Genomic DNA, 19475 nt, shown 5'->3' on the forward strand with positions numbered 1-19475 from the left:
GTTTGCTTCTCTATGGAGCGCTTGAACAGGTAAAATTAAAAATAAAATGCATGCTCCTTTTCTCCTTTTAATCTGTCTTTGTCATTTTAATTCACAGGCCCCAGTCACAGAACCTAACAGGGTAGAGGAAAAGTTTTTCCTTCCCAACAACTATGTTACTAAAATGAGAACATTTTTTATTATGGCAAATTCTAGCTTACCCCTAACTTTCCACAAAAAGCCTTTTTTTCTTTTCTTTATTTGTGTTGTTCTTTAAGCACACACACATTGTCTTCCTAATAAGTGGTATGGATGCACAACCTATATTTATTCAAGTAGTTATTGAATAAATATAGGTCCACCTATCATCTATCAGATACTTGAAAAATAGCTCTCTAGTCTCCACTTACACACTATTAGTGATAACAAACAGTGTGTCCCAAAGTCTTCCATTATTTCACCTTCAAATCCTATGTAAGGAGACAGGAAGACTGACAAGGCCGTATAAGAATCTGTGAAACAGTGAGGGCCTGTGAGAGGGAGGGACTGGGCTGGTCCAATGAGGGAGATGATCACTGATGATATTTGATGGTTGATTGTAGAGTTTATAAGACAGGGAGAAGTCAGAGGTGATTCCGTAGTTTGGAGACTGTGAAAATAATTGTGCTCCAACAGAAATGAGAAACCAAGTTTTTGAATGAGTTTTGGAAAAAACACACTGGGCTACTGGTGTTTCTGGGAGAATTAGGAAAGGTAATTAAGGCCGGAGGGGTATGTTTGAGATGTGTCAGTAATACTGATGCTATAGGACAGTGATGGCGAACCTATGACACGCGAACTCCTTTTTTTGGTTGATTTTTCTTTGTTAAATGGCATTTAAATATATAAAATAAATGTCAAAAATATACATATTTGTTTTACTATGGTTGCAAATATCAAAAAATTTCTATATGTGACACGGCACCAGAGTTAAGTTAGGGTTTTTCAAAATGCTGACACGCCGAGCTCAAAAGGTTCGCCATCACTGCCCTAGGAGTAGATAATTCCTTCAAAGGACAGCCATTGGGGAGCACTTCAAGTTTGGGAACAGAAAAATAAAGGATGGGCCCGAGAGGGGGCGGGGATGAGACGGGTCCCTGGGACTTGACAGAGGAGACACGTCCGTGCGCATCCAGCAGGTAGGAAGTGAGTGCGCCAGCGTTTCTGAGGATTACCTTTAGAAGTTATTTTTTTAAACTATAGGTGGTTAGGTCCCACTCCTGAAGATTCTGATTGAGGAGGTCTGGGTGAAAACTGGGCATTTATATATTTATATGAAAATGTATTAAGTAGACTTTAAAACTTTAACAAGGAATGATAGGAAACTATCTTTGTGACATCATGATGCTGAAGGATGGTTTAAGTCAAAAAATAAAGACCATTAAAGAAAAAGTCTGAAAATACCTGCATTAGAATTTTAAAATTTCTACATGATGAAAGATGTCAGGAAAACCGTTTGAAAAAGAAAAACCACTCTCTGGAAGAAGACATCTGTAAAAAAGGGTTGGCATTCAGCATATACAAATTATTCCTGCAAATCAATTAGAAAAAAGACCAACAGCCTACAAAAGGAGGTAGGCAAAGGGTGGGATAGGCAGGTCACAGGCAAGGAGCTCAGACGGCTGAGAAGCAGAGGAAAAGATGTTCAAGGCCCTTGAGTTATCAGAGGAATGGAGATTCCAATGACAGCTCAGCAAGGCACCGCTTCATGTCCCTCACACTGACAAGACCCATTTCTGACAATCCCAAGTGTTGGTTAGGATGTGGAGCAAATAGAACTCACACGCTGCTAATGGGAGAGTTAAGTTGGTAGACAGCGACTCCTGACTTAGCATCGTTGATGGGTTCTTGGAACTGCAGTGAGATGACATACAATGAAGCCAGTTCTACCACAGGCTAGTTAATAGAAACAAGAGTGGAGTTCCTACAGCACCTCATCAACGTGGAATAAAGCGACATTATTTGAGGACCGGCTCTAGTCACTTTGGAAAGCAAATTTGGCGATATGTAGAAAAACAAAATGCACATGTCACAACTTAGCAGATGCCCTCCTGGGCGTGGATCTCGGGAAATGATGGCACTTCTGTTCAAGGAGACTTGTAAGAGGATGTCCATTACAACATTGTTAAAAATTGGAAGCCACTGAAATGCCCAGCCATAGGAGGGTGGAGGGAGGACCAGTGGGGAGTTGGCACCATAGGAAACAGCAGTGTAAGTGAATGAATTGGAGCCACAGGTATCGACATGGTCAAATCTCAGAAACAAACTGTTCAGCCAAAGAAGCTAGTTGCAGGAAGATAGGCACGGCATGGTATTCTTTTGTGTGAAATTTTAAAACATTCTAAGCAATACTGTGTATTGTTTTGAATAAGTAAATGGTCAGTACAAATATAAAAATATAAGCAGGAAGTATAAACTAAATTACTTAATGGTTGTTTCAGGGGAGAGGTACACAGGAATTTCAAGTCTCCAATGTTCATTATGTTATTCTTTATTTTTCTGTCTTGAAATATTTCACAATAAAATAAATAGAGAAAAAATCCAGGTGGTTCTGATATACAGTGAGGTCGATAATCACTGCTTCTCAGATTCCAATGAGCACGTGAATCCTTGGGGGATCCTGTTAGAATGCTGGTTCTGTTTCATTAGGTCTCGGCTGGGGCCCCAGCCGTGAGCACTTACAGTGCAGAGGGAAAATATAAGTGCCCAGGCCTTTTCCAGTTGGAGGCTAACTATGAAGAAAGCTGCTGTGAGCCTGGTGGGCAAGATTCTGTGAACACACGTTTTCATTTCTCTGGGAGAGATGCCCAGGGTCCCGTGGCGGCTGCAGGTCAGGGATCCTGGGCTCTGAAACTTTCCAGTCTAGAAACCTGCCCGCTCACTTCCTACGCTCTACAAGCTGGTGTCCTAGATCTCCTCAGGAGTGCTCAGGAAACCTCCCATGTCGTCGCTAGACATTACCGGCATCTCTGCTTTTCTCTGTCACTTACCTTCAGAAGGAGAGACAACCACTCCTCTTCAAGCAGTAAGCTACCTAGAGCCTGGTGTCAGGAGGTGCTGGGCTCCCTCTGAGCCTGAATCGGTAGTCTGTCGCATTTGATACCTTCTCTGTCCCTCAAATAGGGGGTCCCTTCTATCTGTCACTTACTACCTGCTGGTCAGAGGGCGGGGCACGGTCCTGGAGCTTCTGAAAAACCGCCTGATGTTTCTCAGCTTCTCTGCGTGTCCAGGAAGAGCCCGGTCCTGGCCGTGAGCTCCAGTGCTTCTGGTGGGGCTGGGGGTGACCGAGGCCTGTGTTAGCGGGATCTGGCCAGTCCTTAGGGTCAGTCCCTAGTCTCTGGGTGAGTCTCCTAAGGACCGGTGTTGAGTTTCTGCTCCCTTCCTTTTCCTTACTGGGTTCCCATGACTTTGAGCCTCTGACGGGGGTTGCCCCGCTTTCCAGGAACCTGCTTATTACATAACGAACTCTTCCAGCTCTGCGTGGAGCTGGGCAGCTTTGCTTTCATCCTGGGCCACGTTTAGCGAGTCCTCTTGAAGGTCCTCAGCTCTGTTCCTGCAGGTGAAGGGCATCGATTTGCTAAGACCGAGGCGTTTATATTTAGAACCCAGACCACACTCATGGGAGGACCTTGGCCTCCCGGTGCACGTTCGCACCTGCTTTGTTCTGGTGACACACTCTTGGTCCCAGGTATTTTCCTGGCAAGGTCCCGTGCTGGGCCAGCACTTTAGGGAGACGTCCGCTGAGCGGAGCTGCGGAGCTGCCTCGCCCTGCCCCGGGAGGCCTGCTGCGTGGCCCCAGCGGGGAAAGAAGGCACCTGCTTTAAAACTCTTAAAAAGTTAGTGATCATTTATGCAGACTCCCCTTCCCAGAGCTCTCTCTAGCAACCTGGGGAGAATTCATGCTGATAATAAGGGTAATAATAATAATAGCGAACATTTATTGAGCACGTCAACCACATTTTATTCACAAGGGAGTGAAGACCCCGAGCGGCTAAGAACCCCGTCTGACCGAGCACCTCCTCAGGTGTATCCCACCCCCGCCCCTTACAGACCCGTGGTCGAGGCCTGTCCTTTCCCGCAGTCGGGCTGCAGGAAGGTGGCAGGTTTCCCAGATTCCAGAGTCACCGGAAGAGCAGCGTGTTTCAGAACATGCCGGCGGACCATCCGCACCGGAACCCCCGCTGCTGTCAGAACCGCAGGCCAGCTGAGTCACGCCTCTGGGAGTAGGGCCAGGGAACATGCATTTTTGGAATGCTCCTCCCAGGGACTCCGCCTGGTATTTTGGGAGCGCATACTATTCACGGGTTACGGGAGGGCCTGAAGCCAACAAAGGGATCGTGAGGCTGCAGGGCAGGTGGGCGACGTTTTCTATCAGGGGCCACAGTAAATAGATGCCCGTGGTGGCCACGCAGGTCCCTGCTGCAGCTTCCCACTCGCCATCGTGGCATGACGCGGAGGCGGAGGCCGCACAGACAGCCTGTGACCCAAGGGCATGGCCGTCTCCCAATAAAACCTTGTTTCCTAAAACGGGCCTTGCCAAGGGCAGAGTTTGCTGCCCCGTGAGAGTGGAGCCATCCAGGCCCTCCAGCCCGCGGAGGACCCTCTGTGGGAGTCACTCTCGCTGCTTCGTGACCACAGAGAGTTCTGTCAATGGAGAGACAAGCACCACCCTGGCCGGTAGCTCCCTTGGATAGAACATTGTCCCGATGCACCAAGGTTGCAGGTTTGATCCCCAGTCAGGCCACATACACGAATCAGTCAATGAATCATAAATACGTGGAACAACAATTCTCTCTCTCTCCCTCTCCCTCTGCCCCTCCCTTTCCCTCTTCCTCCCTTCCTCTCTCTCTAAAATCAATAAATAAAAAATTAAAAAAAAATAACATCACCACCCTGGCCGGTTGATCAGTGGTTAGAGTATCAGCCTGAGGACTGAAGGGTCACAAGTTCAATTCCTGGTCAAGGGCACATGCCTGAGTTGCAGGTTTGATTCCCGGTCCCGGTTGGAGATGTGCAGGAGGCAGCCAGTCAATGTGACTCTCTCGCATTGGTGTTGGTTTTTGTTGTTGTTGTTTTTTAAATATATTTTATTGATTTTTTACAGAGAGGAAGGGAGAGGGATAGAGAGTTAGAAACATCGATCAACTGCCTCCTGCACACCCCCCACTGGGGATATGCCCGCAACCAAGGTACATGCCCTTGACTGGAATTGAACCTGGGACCCTTCAGTCCACGGGCTGACGCTCTATCCACTGAGCCAAACCAGTTAGGGCACTCACATTGGTGTTTTGCTCTCTCTGTCTCCCCTCCTCCATCCCTTCCACTCTCTCTCTAAAGATCAATGGGGAAAAAAATATCCTTGGGTGAGGATTAAAACAATAACAGCAAAAAAAGGTAAAATCACCTGTTATGTATAATAGGTAAACCTTGAATCTTAGTGACTTAAACAATAAAAGTTATTTCTCACTATATTACAGCCCAATGAGGGTATTTCTACTTGGGATCTTTTATGGGGTCATTTAGGGACCAAAGCTCATCCTTGGCGTGTCCTCTTGGTCTTCACAGCCCTCTCCGTTCAGCCAGTGGCTGGGCAAGGAGAGCAGGGATGATTTGTGGGAAATCGATGCGCTAGGTCTGCTAGCTGGGCCCATAATTTCAACCCACATTTCAAAGGCCAGATCTTATTGTTTGGGGTCCAGAAACAGAGCGATTTCTCTAGTCTAAGAGGCCCCTTGTCTCGAGACTCTCTCTGTTCCCTTCTGTCTTTGCTTGACACCCATCCAGTTCTTGCCTGGGCTCATCTCTTCCTTGTCAAAAACCTTGCTGAGGTCAGCCAGCTGGAGCCAGCATCGCTCTGATCTGTCCAGCCACTTTCCCTAGCGCTGCAGGCTCAGAGGGCTCAGTTCCACCTGCTACATTACTGTAGGTGTAAGTTTTACCACATATTTCGCTACTTTATAACATAGATTTCCATCTTTCAGCCTCTGAGATCAATTTCCGCACCGGCTGCTGTCTGTCTGCTAAGCTGGTGCCACATGTTTTAGGTTGTTGCTATGGCAGCACCCCACTGCGAGATACCGACCTCTGTATTAGTTCAGGTAACGCAGCGGCTTTAAAAGGTAAACCCGGGTTCTACGTGCTTAACTGAATGTTTGTTTCTTGCTCGCATCATTTTCTAGTACAGATGTTCTTGGAAGTGTGAGCTTCCACGCCGTCATTCAGAGACCCAGGTTTTTTCCATCTTGAAGCTCTGCCTTTTTGTGGGTCCTTGCAGTCCTCTCACCTGCTGGCCCTGGGGAGGGAGAGGAAGTCCCCGTGGGATGTGCCCGGAAGTGGTCCCCATCCCTTCTGCCCATAGTCTCTTGGCTAGAACGGAGTCACATGGCCACACTGCCCACGAGAGGGGCCAAGAGATGTAGTCTGGCCACAAGCCCGAGAGGAAAAGAGAACAGCTTTTGGCGCGCACATAGCAGGGCTTGCCTGTTGGGCCAGGACTGTCTGCCTGATGGAATAACAACAGGGACTACGAGGGAGAATGTCAGCAGGCAGCCTTTCTCGGGCTCGTGAGGATGCCATCAGGCAGTAGCTAGTAAGATCCAAATATGTGCAAATATCTTCATTAACGCACAAATGTTTACTGCAGGTCCACTCTGTGCCAGGCAGGGGCCCGACACGGGGCCTGGAGGAGAATGAATTCCTCTTGGAGCTCTGGGGGATCCCCTCTAATCACACCCTTTGTGCTGGAACCCAGGGGCCAGAGGGCCTAGGGAGGGAAGAGGAGGGGAGGTTTTAACATGGCTGCTTCGAGTGCTCCCCGCAGCCCTGGGAACTCGCCCGTGTCTTTCAGCCTGGCTCCACCATCAGCACGCGGTCTCCGCAGCCTATCGGATGAAAGGCAGTTAGAGGGGAAAGGGCCACTGAGAGCAGACGTTCTGTGTGTATCTGCCTTGTTTTTTTTCTCTTTTTTTCCTTTTTTTGGTTAATCCTCACCCAAAGATATTTTTCCATTGATTTTTAGAGAGAGTGGAAGGGAGGGGGAAAGAGAGAGAGAAACATTGATGTGAGAGAGACACATCAGTTGGTTGCCTCCCTGCATGTGCTCTGACCAGGGCCAGGGATGGAGCCTGCAACCTAGGTACGTGCCCTTGACCAGAATCGAACCTGGAACCCTTCAGTCTGCATGCCCATGCTCTATCCACTGAGCCAAACCAGCGAGGGCTTGGTTTTCTCACAGGACGTGTTTTCCCTCTCACAGGTGGCCCCAGGACGCAGAGTTGTCATCTGTTTGGTGTTTGTCTCTGGCACTGTGTCCCAGAACCCCTGGGCAGTGCTGAGGGCAGCGCAGGGCGGGGCCCAGAGCTCAGCCTGCTCTTTCTACGCCCCCGGAACCTCGTGCTAGAAGCTGCTGCAGGGTTGACTGCACAGGGGACCCGGCGACAACCGCAGAGGTTGCCGAGGGCAGCGCTAGCATTCGCCTCCATGTCCATCAACTCAGCGCATTCTGGTTTTCAACATGAGCTAAGTTGATGGACATGGAGGACATATGTAACATGGACACAGAGGATCTATCTGACAGGGACCAGAGCTCCATGGAGGGGAGTTTTTAAATTTGGTTCAGAGATATTTTGGTAGAAAATCGTGTCACTAGAAGCAGGAAGTTAATATTCAGGACACCCTCCCAAGCTGCATTTGCTAACGTGCTGCACGTTTTCAGCTAAGGAAGTGAGAACCACAGAAGGTTAATTTCTCAGATCAGATGAATTCAGCCATCTCTGTGAAATGGTGGGAGCAGCATACCATTAGCCTGCCTAATCTCATTTCTCTCACGCTGTCTCTCCGGGAGCCTATCAGGCAGGCCCTGGCAGGGAGGCAGCCCCGCGGATGTGAGCACCAGGCGGTCTCTTCCCGAACCTGCCTCGGGGGCTGGCATTTAGACAATGTAGCCCACCTTCTAAGGAAGATGAGAAGGTACTCACCGCACCTCTCTCTGCATGTCAGATCCCGAATGTTTTGGCTTTCTTAACCAAGTAATTCCCGTGTCATTTTAGTGTCTGTGTTTTATTAGTGTTATCTGCATGACATATTAGAACAAAACTTATTAAAACTGTTTGTATTTGTGGGTCTCGGGTGTTTTCATGAGTGCTGTCTGGGGTCTGAACCAGTCGATAAGATGTGTGTCTTTTGAGTGTGTAACTATGTACTCAAGATGCAAATGCAGGAACAATTTTGTCCTTGTTTTAATTGCTCTTCTTCAATAACTCGTGATTTTTCTCATCTGATTTAATTAAGTCTTCTTTGAGGGGAGGGGGTGTAGAAGCATTAGCTACTGCTATATAAAAAGATGAAATATACTTGGAAGTTGGATATTTAAAAAAAAATTTTTTTTTAGCCCTGGTCTTTTTCATATTGTCATAAATTAGAGGCGGGGGATGGGGGGCGGTGGAGCCTACCAGGATTTTGAAGATTTTTTTCCTCCTATTTAAAGTTTTATTTCTCCTGCATAGCATCCAAAAAACGCTGGTTATTTTTATGTGGACTGTTTGGGACAAAGAGGCTCTCTTAATGAAAGATAATTGCAAGCTTTGTTCCTTGCCTCAAGTTTACTGCACGGTTTCTCCCCCCCTTTGCTTCTACAGAAATGAAATTATAAACCACCAGTAGCCTTGGAAATTTCAATCGATTCCAAATGACTAAATATTTAATTCAATCACTGCCTAGACTTCCAGGGATGACTCGGGTGTTTTGCTTTTCACTGAGGGCTCCAGGAGAGCCAGGCTCTGCAATGGCTGCTGAGGCCCGCGGCCGTGGCCAGGAGGCTCCCCTGCAGTGAGCGTGGGGCCAGCCTGCTGCACGGCAGCCCTTGCCTTTTGCGAACGGGAGCAGTGGATTTTTTGCAGCAGGTTGGTGACCAGATCGCTATGTGTCATACTGATGAAGCATTTTTGTTCCAGCTCTGTCTCGGAAGACCTAGGCTGTAGACGTGGGGATTTCAGTAGGAAACATTATGGATCTGTGGAGCTGGTAAGTTTCCGCTGCCTGTGCAGGGGTGGTGCATTGATTTGGATTTAGAGAGGCTGGCCGAGCTCATCGGATCTTTTGTTGAATGTTTACCGTTAGACCATGTGAGGACAGTGTAAGGATGGGATGCCAATAAATGATCATCTTCGTTTGTTTTTATTGTTACGTACTTTTCATCTGTGATTTCAGTTTGTTAAAAAAAAAACATGTGGCTTGGTCTTTTCCTCTGTTATTGATATAGATAATTTACAAAATGATTCATGAATCCGGAAAGCATTTGGTTTTTATATTCTCTTGTTTCCTAGAAGTTTATAAAGCTAGTTTTTGAGGTTTGAATATTATTGAAATCCATATTTTTTATTATTTTGTACCTTTGCTCTCTGGGTATGTGATAGGAGTTGGATATTTATGAGATTTTTTTTTTTCCCTGTTAAAAGTATATCTCTTGGACTAGAGGACTGTAATAGATGATCACTATTTGGAATGAAAATACATTTTCCTTAATGAGGGACATTGGGGTTTGTGTTTTGTGCTTTGAAAAAATAGTGTGCTTTCATTTTAAAAGGGGCATAATGAAGGCATATAATAGCCTCAATTTTTTAAAGACAGAATTGTGATTTTTTTTCTAATTGCATAGAAATTTGAACTAATTTTCAGGAAAATGTGCTCATAAAATTCTCTTGATTATCAACATTATTAAAAATGTTAAATGTATTCTTTCTATTTACAAAGAAAGGAGTTGCTTGGATCCATTTGCATAGTGTCCGGTTTTCCCCCGTTAATATAAGCTGCATTCCAGCGGGGCCTCAGTGGTGGGAAATGGCCCCCAGAGTTGTGAGCCCAGCGTTCTACGTGAAGCCAAGCATGTATTACAGGCTCGACTGTGTGCCTGGCCCCGAGCTGAATATTCTTGAAAATATAAAATAAGTAAAAGATTTGGTCCTTCTTCTTAAGGATCTTGCTGTCCTCCAGCTGGCTGATAAGATACATAAAATATATAAAGAATGAATTTAGTCCCATACGAGACACATTGATGAACTCCATCAATGCCAGACACCAAGCCAACACAGACCACCACCTCCCCGGAAGGAGCGTGTGGGTAACCGTAATTCCGGGTGCAAATTGGTAAATGCCGTGAGAGTGTTGCAGTAGGTCATGGCAGGGGTTGAGAGAAGGGAGGGAGCAGCCCACTCCAGCCAGGGATCTTGGAGAAGCGGCTGGAAGGCCTCAAGGAGGCTGAAGGATGTGGTTTGGTGGCGAAGAAGATAAGTCAGTAGATATTTGCCAGTGTCATGACTTGGGGTGTATTTGAAGGGTGGTGAGCAATTGGTTCTGCCCAGCAGAGAGTGTAAGGCAGCAGAGCCTAGTTGTTATAAAGCAAGTCGGCCTGGGAATCAGAAAGGCCTGGGTTCGAATACCAGCTCCATCACTTGTTATCTCTGCGGACTCCTCCGAACCTCACGGGTGCAGAAGGCCTTGTGCTCTGAAATCATCCTGGTTTCGTCATTTGCTGGTGGTATGATCTTGGACTTCTTTCGGCCTCAGTGTTCTCATCTATGAAATGGGGGTATTAAATTATCTACCGTATAGAGTTGTTAGATGATTAATGCACAGAAGCACAGCCCATGTTAACTAGCTATAGTAGTGAAGATGAAATGTGGTAGCAAAAGTAGAACCCTGACCTCAGGTGAAGACTTTGAACCTGATGTAATGAGTAGCATGGACTCGTGTAAGCAGTGAGAGCGGTGTTGGGGAGAGATCTCACAAGATGAAAGATGGACCCTTATAAACTCGTGGGGATCACAGAATATCAGGCTGGGAAGGCTCTCGAGAGCAGTGTTTCTGCTGGATCAGGCGTCAGAGTGAGCTGGGCCCCATCCCCAGAGTTCCTGCTTCAGGAGGGCTGGGGTTACCCAGCACTTGCATTTCTAACAAGTTCCCAGATGCTGCGGATGCTGTTGTTCCCAGGCCCACACTGGAAGAAACCCTGCCTTCGGAGAATCCCGACTACTTATCTGTTATCCCAAAAGGTCTCCATCCATTTTTTCAGGCCTATTTTTGTTTTTTTTAAAATATATTTTATTGATTTTTTACAGAGAGGAAGGGAGAGGGATAGAGAGTTAGAAACATCGATGAGAGAGAAACATTGATCTGCTGCCTCCCGCACACCTCCAATTGGGGATGTGCCCGCAACCAAGGTACATGCCCTTGACCGGAATCAAACCTGGGACCTTTCAGTCTGCAGGCCGACGCTCTATCCACTGAGCCAAACCGGTTAGGGCATGTTCAGGTTTTTATTCTGGAGCCATGAGTGTGTGTGTGTGTGTGTGTGTGTGTGTGTGTGTGTGTGATCAACCTTTTAAAATATTCTAAAGTAAATGTTAAATACATCTTTCAATTCCATGTATGACGTCACCACCTTGCAGCAAATGTTTTCATCCCCTTCCGGTTCCTTCCAATCTTTATGGCTACAAATGTCATTTCTACATGCTGGCAATCAAACTATGACTTCATCTTGCATTCCTCGTTCTTCCTCTAGCTGCCTCTTATAAACATCTTCTCTCGCTATGTCGTCTTCGGTGTCAGCATTCTGATTGGCCCGTGGTAGCCCAGCACGGTGACGCGCAGTTCTCTGTAACAGCTTCCCTCCTCTTGGAAACTTGGGTTGTTTCTAGTTTCCCAGGTTAGAAATGACACGCAGTGGTGTTGGGGGTGGTGGGGAGATGACATAGCGAAGTCCCATTTTTGCTGCCTAAGGATCCCCTGAAATTCTGACTGCAGCTTTTCACCTGGGGACCACGGAGGATTATTAACTTAAACCCCAGTGGGTGTGTTCTGTGTCTATGAGAAGGTGAATTCGACTTTTCTTCTACCTGGTCTGATGGATATTTGGGGGAACCCAATAAATCTTGGGCACCCTGGAACGCAAATGTTGGGGGGGCAGGGACCCAGGATCCTGTGCCATGGAAATTTTAGCATCTGCTTCTCCTGACCTTGAACAGATTAGGAGGGAGTCCTTGTGAGGAACCAAGCGTGGCCGCTCATCAGTACGGAGGGCCGCCTGAGGGGCCTAGGTTTAGCTTGGGTGTCTGGTGAGAACGTGGGCGCTCAGCTCTCTGCAGACTCACAGGAGCTCTCTCAGCCTCACTCAGTAACTTTACTGAAGGCCTGCACCGTGTGTGGGGCACTGTGCCAGGCACCAACGGGGAGGAGAAAAGGTGTTCTGCTCTCCTGGAGCGGTGGTCTGGCTTTGGAAACCAACCCCTCGAACTTTCAGCCCCAGCCATGTTCCCTGCCTTAACCAGGGGCCATTCACTGCCAGGAACAGAGATCCACCGGGTCCACTAGCAGGAGAAAGTGATTCTCAACAGGAAGCGGCTGGGCCACTGTGACTGCAGAGCCACTAGAGCCTCCACCCCCCGCACCCTCCCAACCCCTCCAAACACCGCCCCCCCCCCCCCCCCCCCCGTTTCTCTCTGGCCCTGGTGGTTTCCAGCCTCTTTCCCGTGCACCGCCTCTCTCAGCCTGTCTCTCCCAGCAGCACAGCTTTCTCAATGCTCTTTTTTATTGTGGAAAAACATACACAACATAAAATTGACACAAAATAAAAAAGAGGCCTTCCAGGCCGCTTCTCCATCCCAACACCATTGCATGTCATTTCTAACCTGGGAAACTGGAAACAACCCAATTTTATAAGCGGAGGGAAGCTGTTACACAGTAAGTATAGCCACAATGTTATACAACCATCACATCCACTTTCAGAGCATGTTTTCATCATCCCAAGCAGACACTGTCCCCATTACACAGTAACCCCATATTTCCCCCTCCCCAGCCCCCAGTAACCTCTGTTTTATTTTCGGTGTCTATGAGTTATTTGTCTATTCTAGGAACCTCATGTAAGTGGAATTACATCATACCTGTCCTTCTGTGTCTGGTTTATTTCACTTAGCACAGTGTTTTCAAGGTTCATCCACCTCCTAGCAGGTCTCCGTGCTTCATTGCTTTTTCTGGCTGAATCACATTCACTGTGCATGTACCACAGTTTATCCATTTCTCTATCGATGGGCGCTTGGATTTTTACACTTTTTAGCTAGTGTGAATAATAGTGCTATGCACATGGGTGTGCAAGCATGTGCTCAAGTCCCTGCATTCAGTTCTTGCGGGTGTATTAGCAAGGAGTGGAATGCACATCTACATTTCCACCGGCAGCACAGGGTTCCAGGTTCTCCACATTCTCACCAACACTGGTTCTCTTCTCTTTGGTCATAGCCACACTGGTGGGTGTGCAGTGGCATCTCATTGTTTCACTAATGAGTGATGATGTTAGCATCTTCTCCTGTGCTGCGTGGCCATTTGTGTGTCTTCTTTGGTGAAATGGTATTCAAGTCCTTAGACAATGTTTTCATGGGTTGTTTGTTTTATTGTTTAGTTGTAGGAGTTCTTCACATATTCTGGGTGTTACTCCCTTACCAGATATGATCTGCAAATATGTGAGCTGTCTTCTTACTCTGCAAATAGTGTCCTTTGATGCACAACAGGTTTTAGTTTTCATGAAGTTTAATTTATCTATTTTGTTGTTGTTGTGGCCTGCATTTTTAGTGTTATATCTAAGAAATAATTACCAAGTCAAGTGTTGGGAAGATTTCACCCTACATTTTCTTCTAAGAGTTTTATAGTTGTAGCATTAGCGTTTATGTCCATTTGGAATTAATTTTTGTAAATGGTATTAGGTAAGGGTCCAGCTTCATTCTTTGCCTGTGAGTATCCAGTTTTCCCAGCACCATCTGTTGAAAAGACTGTCCTTTTCCCACTGAACGATCTTGGCGCCCTTATTGAATGTCAATTGACCATGTATGTATGCAAGGGGCAATTTCTGGGCTTTCTCTTCTATCTCATTGAGCTGTATGTCTGTCCTTATGCCAGAATGACGATTAAAATGTTGACAATACAGTGTCTTTTCTTTCTAAAAAGCCTTCATTGGCTGCTCATTGCAATTCACATCCAGGCCCTTTACAAATTCCTACGAGAACCTGCATGACCCCGTCCTGCCTGCCTCTCCCACCTTCTCTCTTGCACTCACGCACCGTGCTTCAGACACCGGGCCTTCTTTTGGTGCCAGGAACACAGGTTTCTCTGTCCCAGGGCCTTTGCACTTACTATTTCTTCCCCCCAGCACTTCTCCTGGTTGGTCACAGTGTAAATGCCACCTCCTCAGAGAGGCCTCCCTGACCACCTAGCTAACGTGGTCTCCCTCTCTGTGTTGTTCATTCTCTAACTCAGCATCCTGTTCCTTTCCTTTAGAGCAGTGGTTCTCAACCTGTGGGTCACGACCCCTTTGGGGGTCGAACGACCCTTTCACAGGGGTCACCTAAGACCATCGGAAAACACATATATAATTACATATTGTTTTTGTGATTAATCACTATGCTTTAATTATGTTCAGTTTGTAACAATGAAATTGAGGGTCACCACAACATGAGGAACTGTATTAAAGGGTCGCGGCATTAGGAAGGTTGAGAACCACTGCTTTAGAGTGTTTATCACAATCTATATTTGTTTCATTTATTTGTTTGGCAACTACTCTCTCACCCACTAGAGGTGAGGGTGGGATCTGTCTTGTTCATTGTTGTGCTTCTAGGCCCTGTCACGTACTAAGTTCTCATTCAATGTTCTTTTTGACTAAGTTGATTTTCAGCCCCCCAGTCTCCCTGGTCTTGCAGCTCTATTGCCGATTATTCATTCTTAGGTCGTAATTTCAAAATCCAAGTAGCGCATTATGGATTGGCTGGTCTGGTTCAGGTACCTATCCCTGATTCAAACAGTTGGGTTCAGGGCACTGGGGTCATGTGATATAAACAGGCCCCCCCCCCCCCCCCCGTCTCCTCAGCAACGTTAGTGGATAGGGCAGATTCTCTCTGGAGAGGGTGTAGTCCAAAGTCAGTTTCAAAGAGCATGAGCTGGGCAGGAACTCCCCTAAATGTCTGTTTTACGTCCCCTCATATAGTAGATGATTTAAAAGCACAAACTAGCCCTGGCCTGAGCAGTGGTTAGAGCGTCGGCTAGTGGACTGAAGGGTCTCAGGTTTGATTTCGGTCAAGGGCACATGCCTCGGTTGCAGACTTGATCCCTGGCCCTGGTCGGGGCGTGTGTGGGAGGCAACCAACCGATGTGTCTCTCTCACATCAATGTTTCTCTTTCTCAGTGTCTCCTCCTCCCTTCCACTCTCTCTAAAAATCAATGGAAAAAATATCCTCAGGTGAGAATTAACAAAAATAAATAAATAAACTCAAACCAAAAGCACCTGGTGAAAATTTCTTCCTCTGCTAGTGGCCTGTTTTCCTGGCACTTGGAAAGTCCCATAAACAAGGATATAGATTATAAACTTCCTAAGAATAGGAACTATGGCTCTTTATTTATTATTGTATTCCTAGCACCAAGACAATGCTCAGCTTTGGTTACTTAGTAAATACTGGTTGAATGAGTGAATGGTTCCATTTGGTTGAAATTTAGAGAGTAGCCTAACCCATCAAAACATATATAAAGGGCCGAAACCGGTTTGGCTCAGTGGATAGAGCGTCGGTCTGTGGACTGAAGGGTCCCAGGTTCGATTCCGGTCAGGGGCATGTACCTGGGTTGCGGGCACATCCCCCGTAGGAGATGTGCAGGAGGCAGCTGATCGATGTTTCTCTCTCATCGATGTTTCTAACTCTCTATCTCTCTCCCTTCCTCTCTGTAAAAAATCAATAAAATATATTTAAAAAAAAAACATATATAAAGGAAAGGGAAACAAGCCTCTTTGATGCCCACCCCAAAGTACAGCCAGATCATTAGCGTGGGTGCTTTCCATCTCAAACGGATGCCAGTCTTCTTCTCGATGAATTGAACGTCTCGTCTCCCGTGGCAGCATTCTGCGCCAGGACAGCTGTTACCCCATTGACCGTTCTTCATCGCCATCTATTGAAATCTGTCAGGAAAAGCATAAGATTGTTTGTAGCTGTTATCGATCTCTTCTTGGCCTTTGACTCAGTAGATAAGACACTGATGCATTAGGAATGAAACATGGCATGGGCACAATATGGACCTCTCCCCTGCCTACACCTTGATGTTTCTGGGAAGTCACAGTCTGCAGGTGACTTCAAGCCAGGATAGCAGGGTCCTGTATCGTCCCTTCCCTTTTCATCCTGAGCCTAAGGATTTCATCCTGAGCCTAAGGACTGAAGCCTGCACTGGACACTGCCTGCCCCCTGCCGTGTGGGCAGGAGACCTATCAGCCCTTATCCGAGGAGGGCATGGTTTTGTTGTTCTGGATGGGGGTACGGGGAGGGGGCGCTCAAGGGTATTGGTCTGTGCTATTTAATTGTCAAAATGAGGACTCACTCAGCATCTGCAGATGTCCACAGTTGAGGTGTGGACTGTTTGAAGCCTCCTGCAGTCTGACACGCGGTCATCTGTGTTTCTGCTCAGGCGCAAAGCTGAATCGCGCCTGTGGACTGTGGCGAAGGACGACTCGGCCAGTGGGGGATTGAGCTGCCTGTCCAGCATCCCTAACTCAGCGCAGTTTTGTTCTCTCCGCGTAGGGCTCAGTAGCTTTTTTTGTTTTCATGGGTATTTGATGGGAGAAATTATATTCCATGTGGTTTACCAAATTGAGAGATTAGTGAAAGTACCAGTATATTTCCCTCGGGAACAACAGAGCTTCAGTATTCCACAGCTACAATCACAATGTTGACAGCTGTTCTTAGTATTTAACTGGCTTGGATCTAAGTCTTTTAGAGCAGGTTGACTCACGTGGGCACCACAACATTCATCTTAGAGCACTCACAAGTGAGATAACCTGGTTTAAAACTGTGGGGGCTCCGGGGGCATTTGTGATGCCTTTGTGGGTGATGGGAATGCTCACTTGGCACCTTTTCCAAGGCTGAAATTATTGCAACTATTTTTGGTGAGGTGGAACTTGGAGACCTTAGCCATGTAATTACGCATGCATTAGGATGGACCGGAAATCTTTTATTACCATTATTATGGTGTTGTTGCTGTTATTAGCTTCCACATGTATGGGATGCTCACTGTGCACCAGTCACTGAGATAACTGCTTTCCCCGCATTCACCAGTTTACCCCACAGACAGCCCGGGCGGGAGGGGGTTCTGACATTTGCATACGGTGACCCCCCTCCCTATTTTTTTCCTTTCCCTTCCCCACGCCCACAGGCTTTATACACTTGTTGCAAAGTGCATGTCTTGTGTCTTTTTAAAATTTTCTAAAATTTTATTTTGGTTTCATAGTAAAAAATAATATACATACATCCTTCTTTAGTTTTCTGGATCACAGGTAGCGTTTCTTCCATAGCTACTTGTTGGGTTTCTCTTTTTCTTTTTACAAAATCTGCAAAGAGAGCTATTGAGACCTTGTGCCTTTCAAGGACAGTCCGTATGACTGGCTCTAGGCACGCATTGTCCTTTTAGGGGCTGCAGCTTCGGCTGAGCAGCTGGGTGGCTGCTGATGGTGCAGAGCTGCCTGATCCGCTTCCCAGGTCTGGCTGGTGCTCATCTTGTAAGGCTCTGCCGGAGCGAGATGGGACGCCCCTGCTTGTCCTATGGCTGCTCGGAACCAGGGGCTCCAGGACTTGCCCATAGGGCAGGGGCCTTGGGGCTCCCGGTAGCCCCGATGGAAGAGGAGTTGGAAGCAATGTTTGCTCAGCTCTTTACATGCGCTGGAGAAAATGGTGTCGGTGTGGGTTCAAGAACTGGATGGAGATTATGAAGAGGGGAAACCTCTCCCCACCCCCAACCACCCTCTGGTGGCCGACTGCTCTGCTGCAGGGCGCCCCTGCCTTCCTCCCCCTGTGCACTCGGCTGAGGAGGACTGCGCTTTCCAAAATGGGCTTTCTCTTCCTCCCTCTCACCTCCTGCCCAGTGTTTTCTTGGAGAAGTGCTGGTGAGACTGCGGCTGCCTTAAAATGCAGTGCCCATGCAGGAGAAGGATGACCCCCAGTGTTTTACTGGGACTCTTAAAAAAAGAAAGAGAGAGAGAGGAAGGGAGAGGGAGAGAGAGATCGAGAGATCGAAACATCAATGATGAGAGAGAATCATGGATCGGCTGCCTCCTGCACACCCGCTACTGGGGATGGAGCCCACAACCCAGTCATGTGCCCTGACCAAGAATCAAACCTGAACCCCTGGTTCATGGGTCGATGCTCAACCACTGAACCACACCGGCCAGGCTACTGTGACTCTATACAACCCCACTGTCTCCTAGCCAAAATGAGAAAGCAGAGGGAAGGATAAAGTGCCCTCCAACTTCCTGTGCTGGCAGTAAAGCCGGTGACCACCGATGTTTTTTCAGTTCTTCACTGGCCCGAGAGGAAGTATAAATGCCCCAATATTTGGCCTGAATTGTCATCTTTTTGCTGCATCTCCACAGGTATTTTACTGCAAAGTTGCATCCCAGGAACTGCCAGTCAGGCATTATCTTGATGAGGACTCCAAGGCAGATATATTTTGAAATGGAGGGTTAGGTGCCAGTACTCATCCCGACTGGCCTCACATTTCTCAGTTAAATAGTAGGAAGGTCATCTGTTACAGAAAGGGTGTTTCTGGGTGGTGACTGACAAGTCAAGGACAAGGAGGGAGATGTCATGGGAAGTGAGAAAGGAATGGATGGAAGAAGTGACGATGGCTGTGTCCAGAGCATGAGCTGGTTGTGGGCCTGGTGCCACGGGAGCTTTTGTTTCCCCGAGTGCAGACGAGGGAGAGGGAGAGGCAGGGGAGATTGGGAGCTGGTGCTGGGCTCAGTGGGCAGGAGAAGTCAGCAGTGCCCAAGATCCGTGTGTCGGTCAGTGCAGCGTTGGGGTGATTAACCACAGATGCCCCAGCAGGAACGTGCACCCAAGAGAGCCAGACAGCACGGTACTGTCCTGACGAAGCCCTGCCAGTGAGCGGAAGCGTGATTGGGAGTTTCGTAGGGGGCGCCAGAGCCGTGAAGGCAAGTGAAGTTATTAGATTTGGCAAAGCAGAAGGCCCTGCGCTCCGAACACCAGATCATTCATTGTGATGGGTGTGGAGTTCGCTGAGGATGGTGGCCAAGGACTGATGATGGGGAAAAAAACAATCTGCGCCCAGATCCGAGATCTGTGTGGTTCTTCGGCCAGCACTCCCCCACTGGGGAGTCTTCTCACCACCCCGGGGCTCTCACCGGCGCCAGGTGCTCAGCACCTCAGCAGCCTGACCTCACCGGCAGGGATGGTTCATAGGATGGCTCATTATACCCACTTTTAAGACCTGCCCCCAACTCCCGCCCATACACACACACACACACACACACACTCTCACAGACACACACACACAGACACACACACACACAAGACACACACACAGACACACACAGATACACACAGATACAGACACACACACACAAGACACACACAGACACACACAGAGAC

The 19475-nt window shown here is 47.6% G+C and overlaps 1 protein-coding gene across 3 annotated transcripts in view; it reads left to right on the forward strand.

Annotated features, from left to right (window-relative positions):
• Positions 1-19475, forward strand: part of GARNL3 (GTPase activating Rap/RanGAP domain like 3) — a 98256-nt gene that overhangs the window by 18459 nt on the left and 60322 nt on the right. For 2 of the 3 annotated variants that reach the window (XM_059658089.1, XM_059658087.1), the window contains exon 3: positions 8970-9039. In XM_059658089.1, coding sequence (XP_059514072.1) covers positions 8970-9039 — 70 coding nt within the window. Of the gene's footprint in view, positions 1-7729; positions 7987-8969; positions 9040-19475 lie in introns of those variants that run through there. The other variant, XM_059658088.1, reaches the window with a different exon arrangement.

This window comes from Myotis daubentonii, chromosome 11 (assembly GCF_963259705.1).
Source record: "Myotis daubentonii chromosome 11, mMyoDau2.1, whole genome shotgun sequence".
Lineage (NCBI taxonomy): Eukaryota > Metazoa > Chordata > Mammalia > Chiroptera > Vespertilionidae > Myotis > Myotis daubentonii.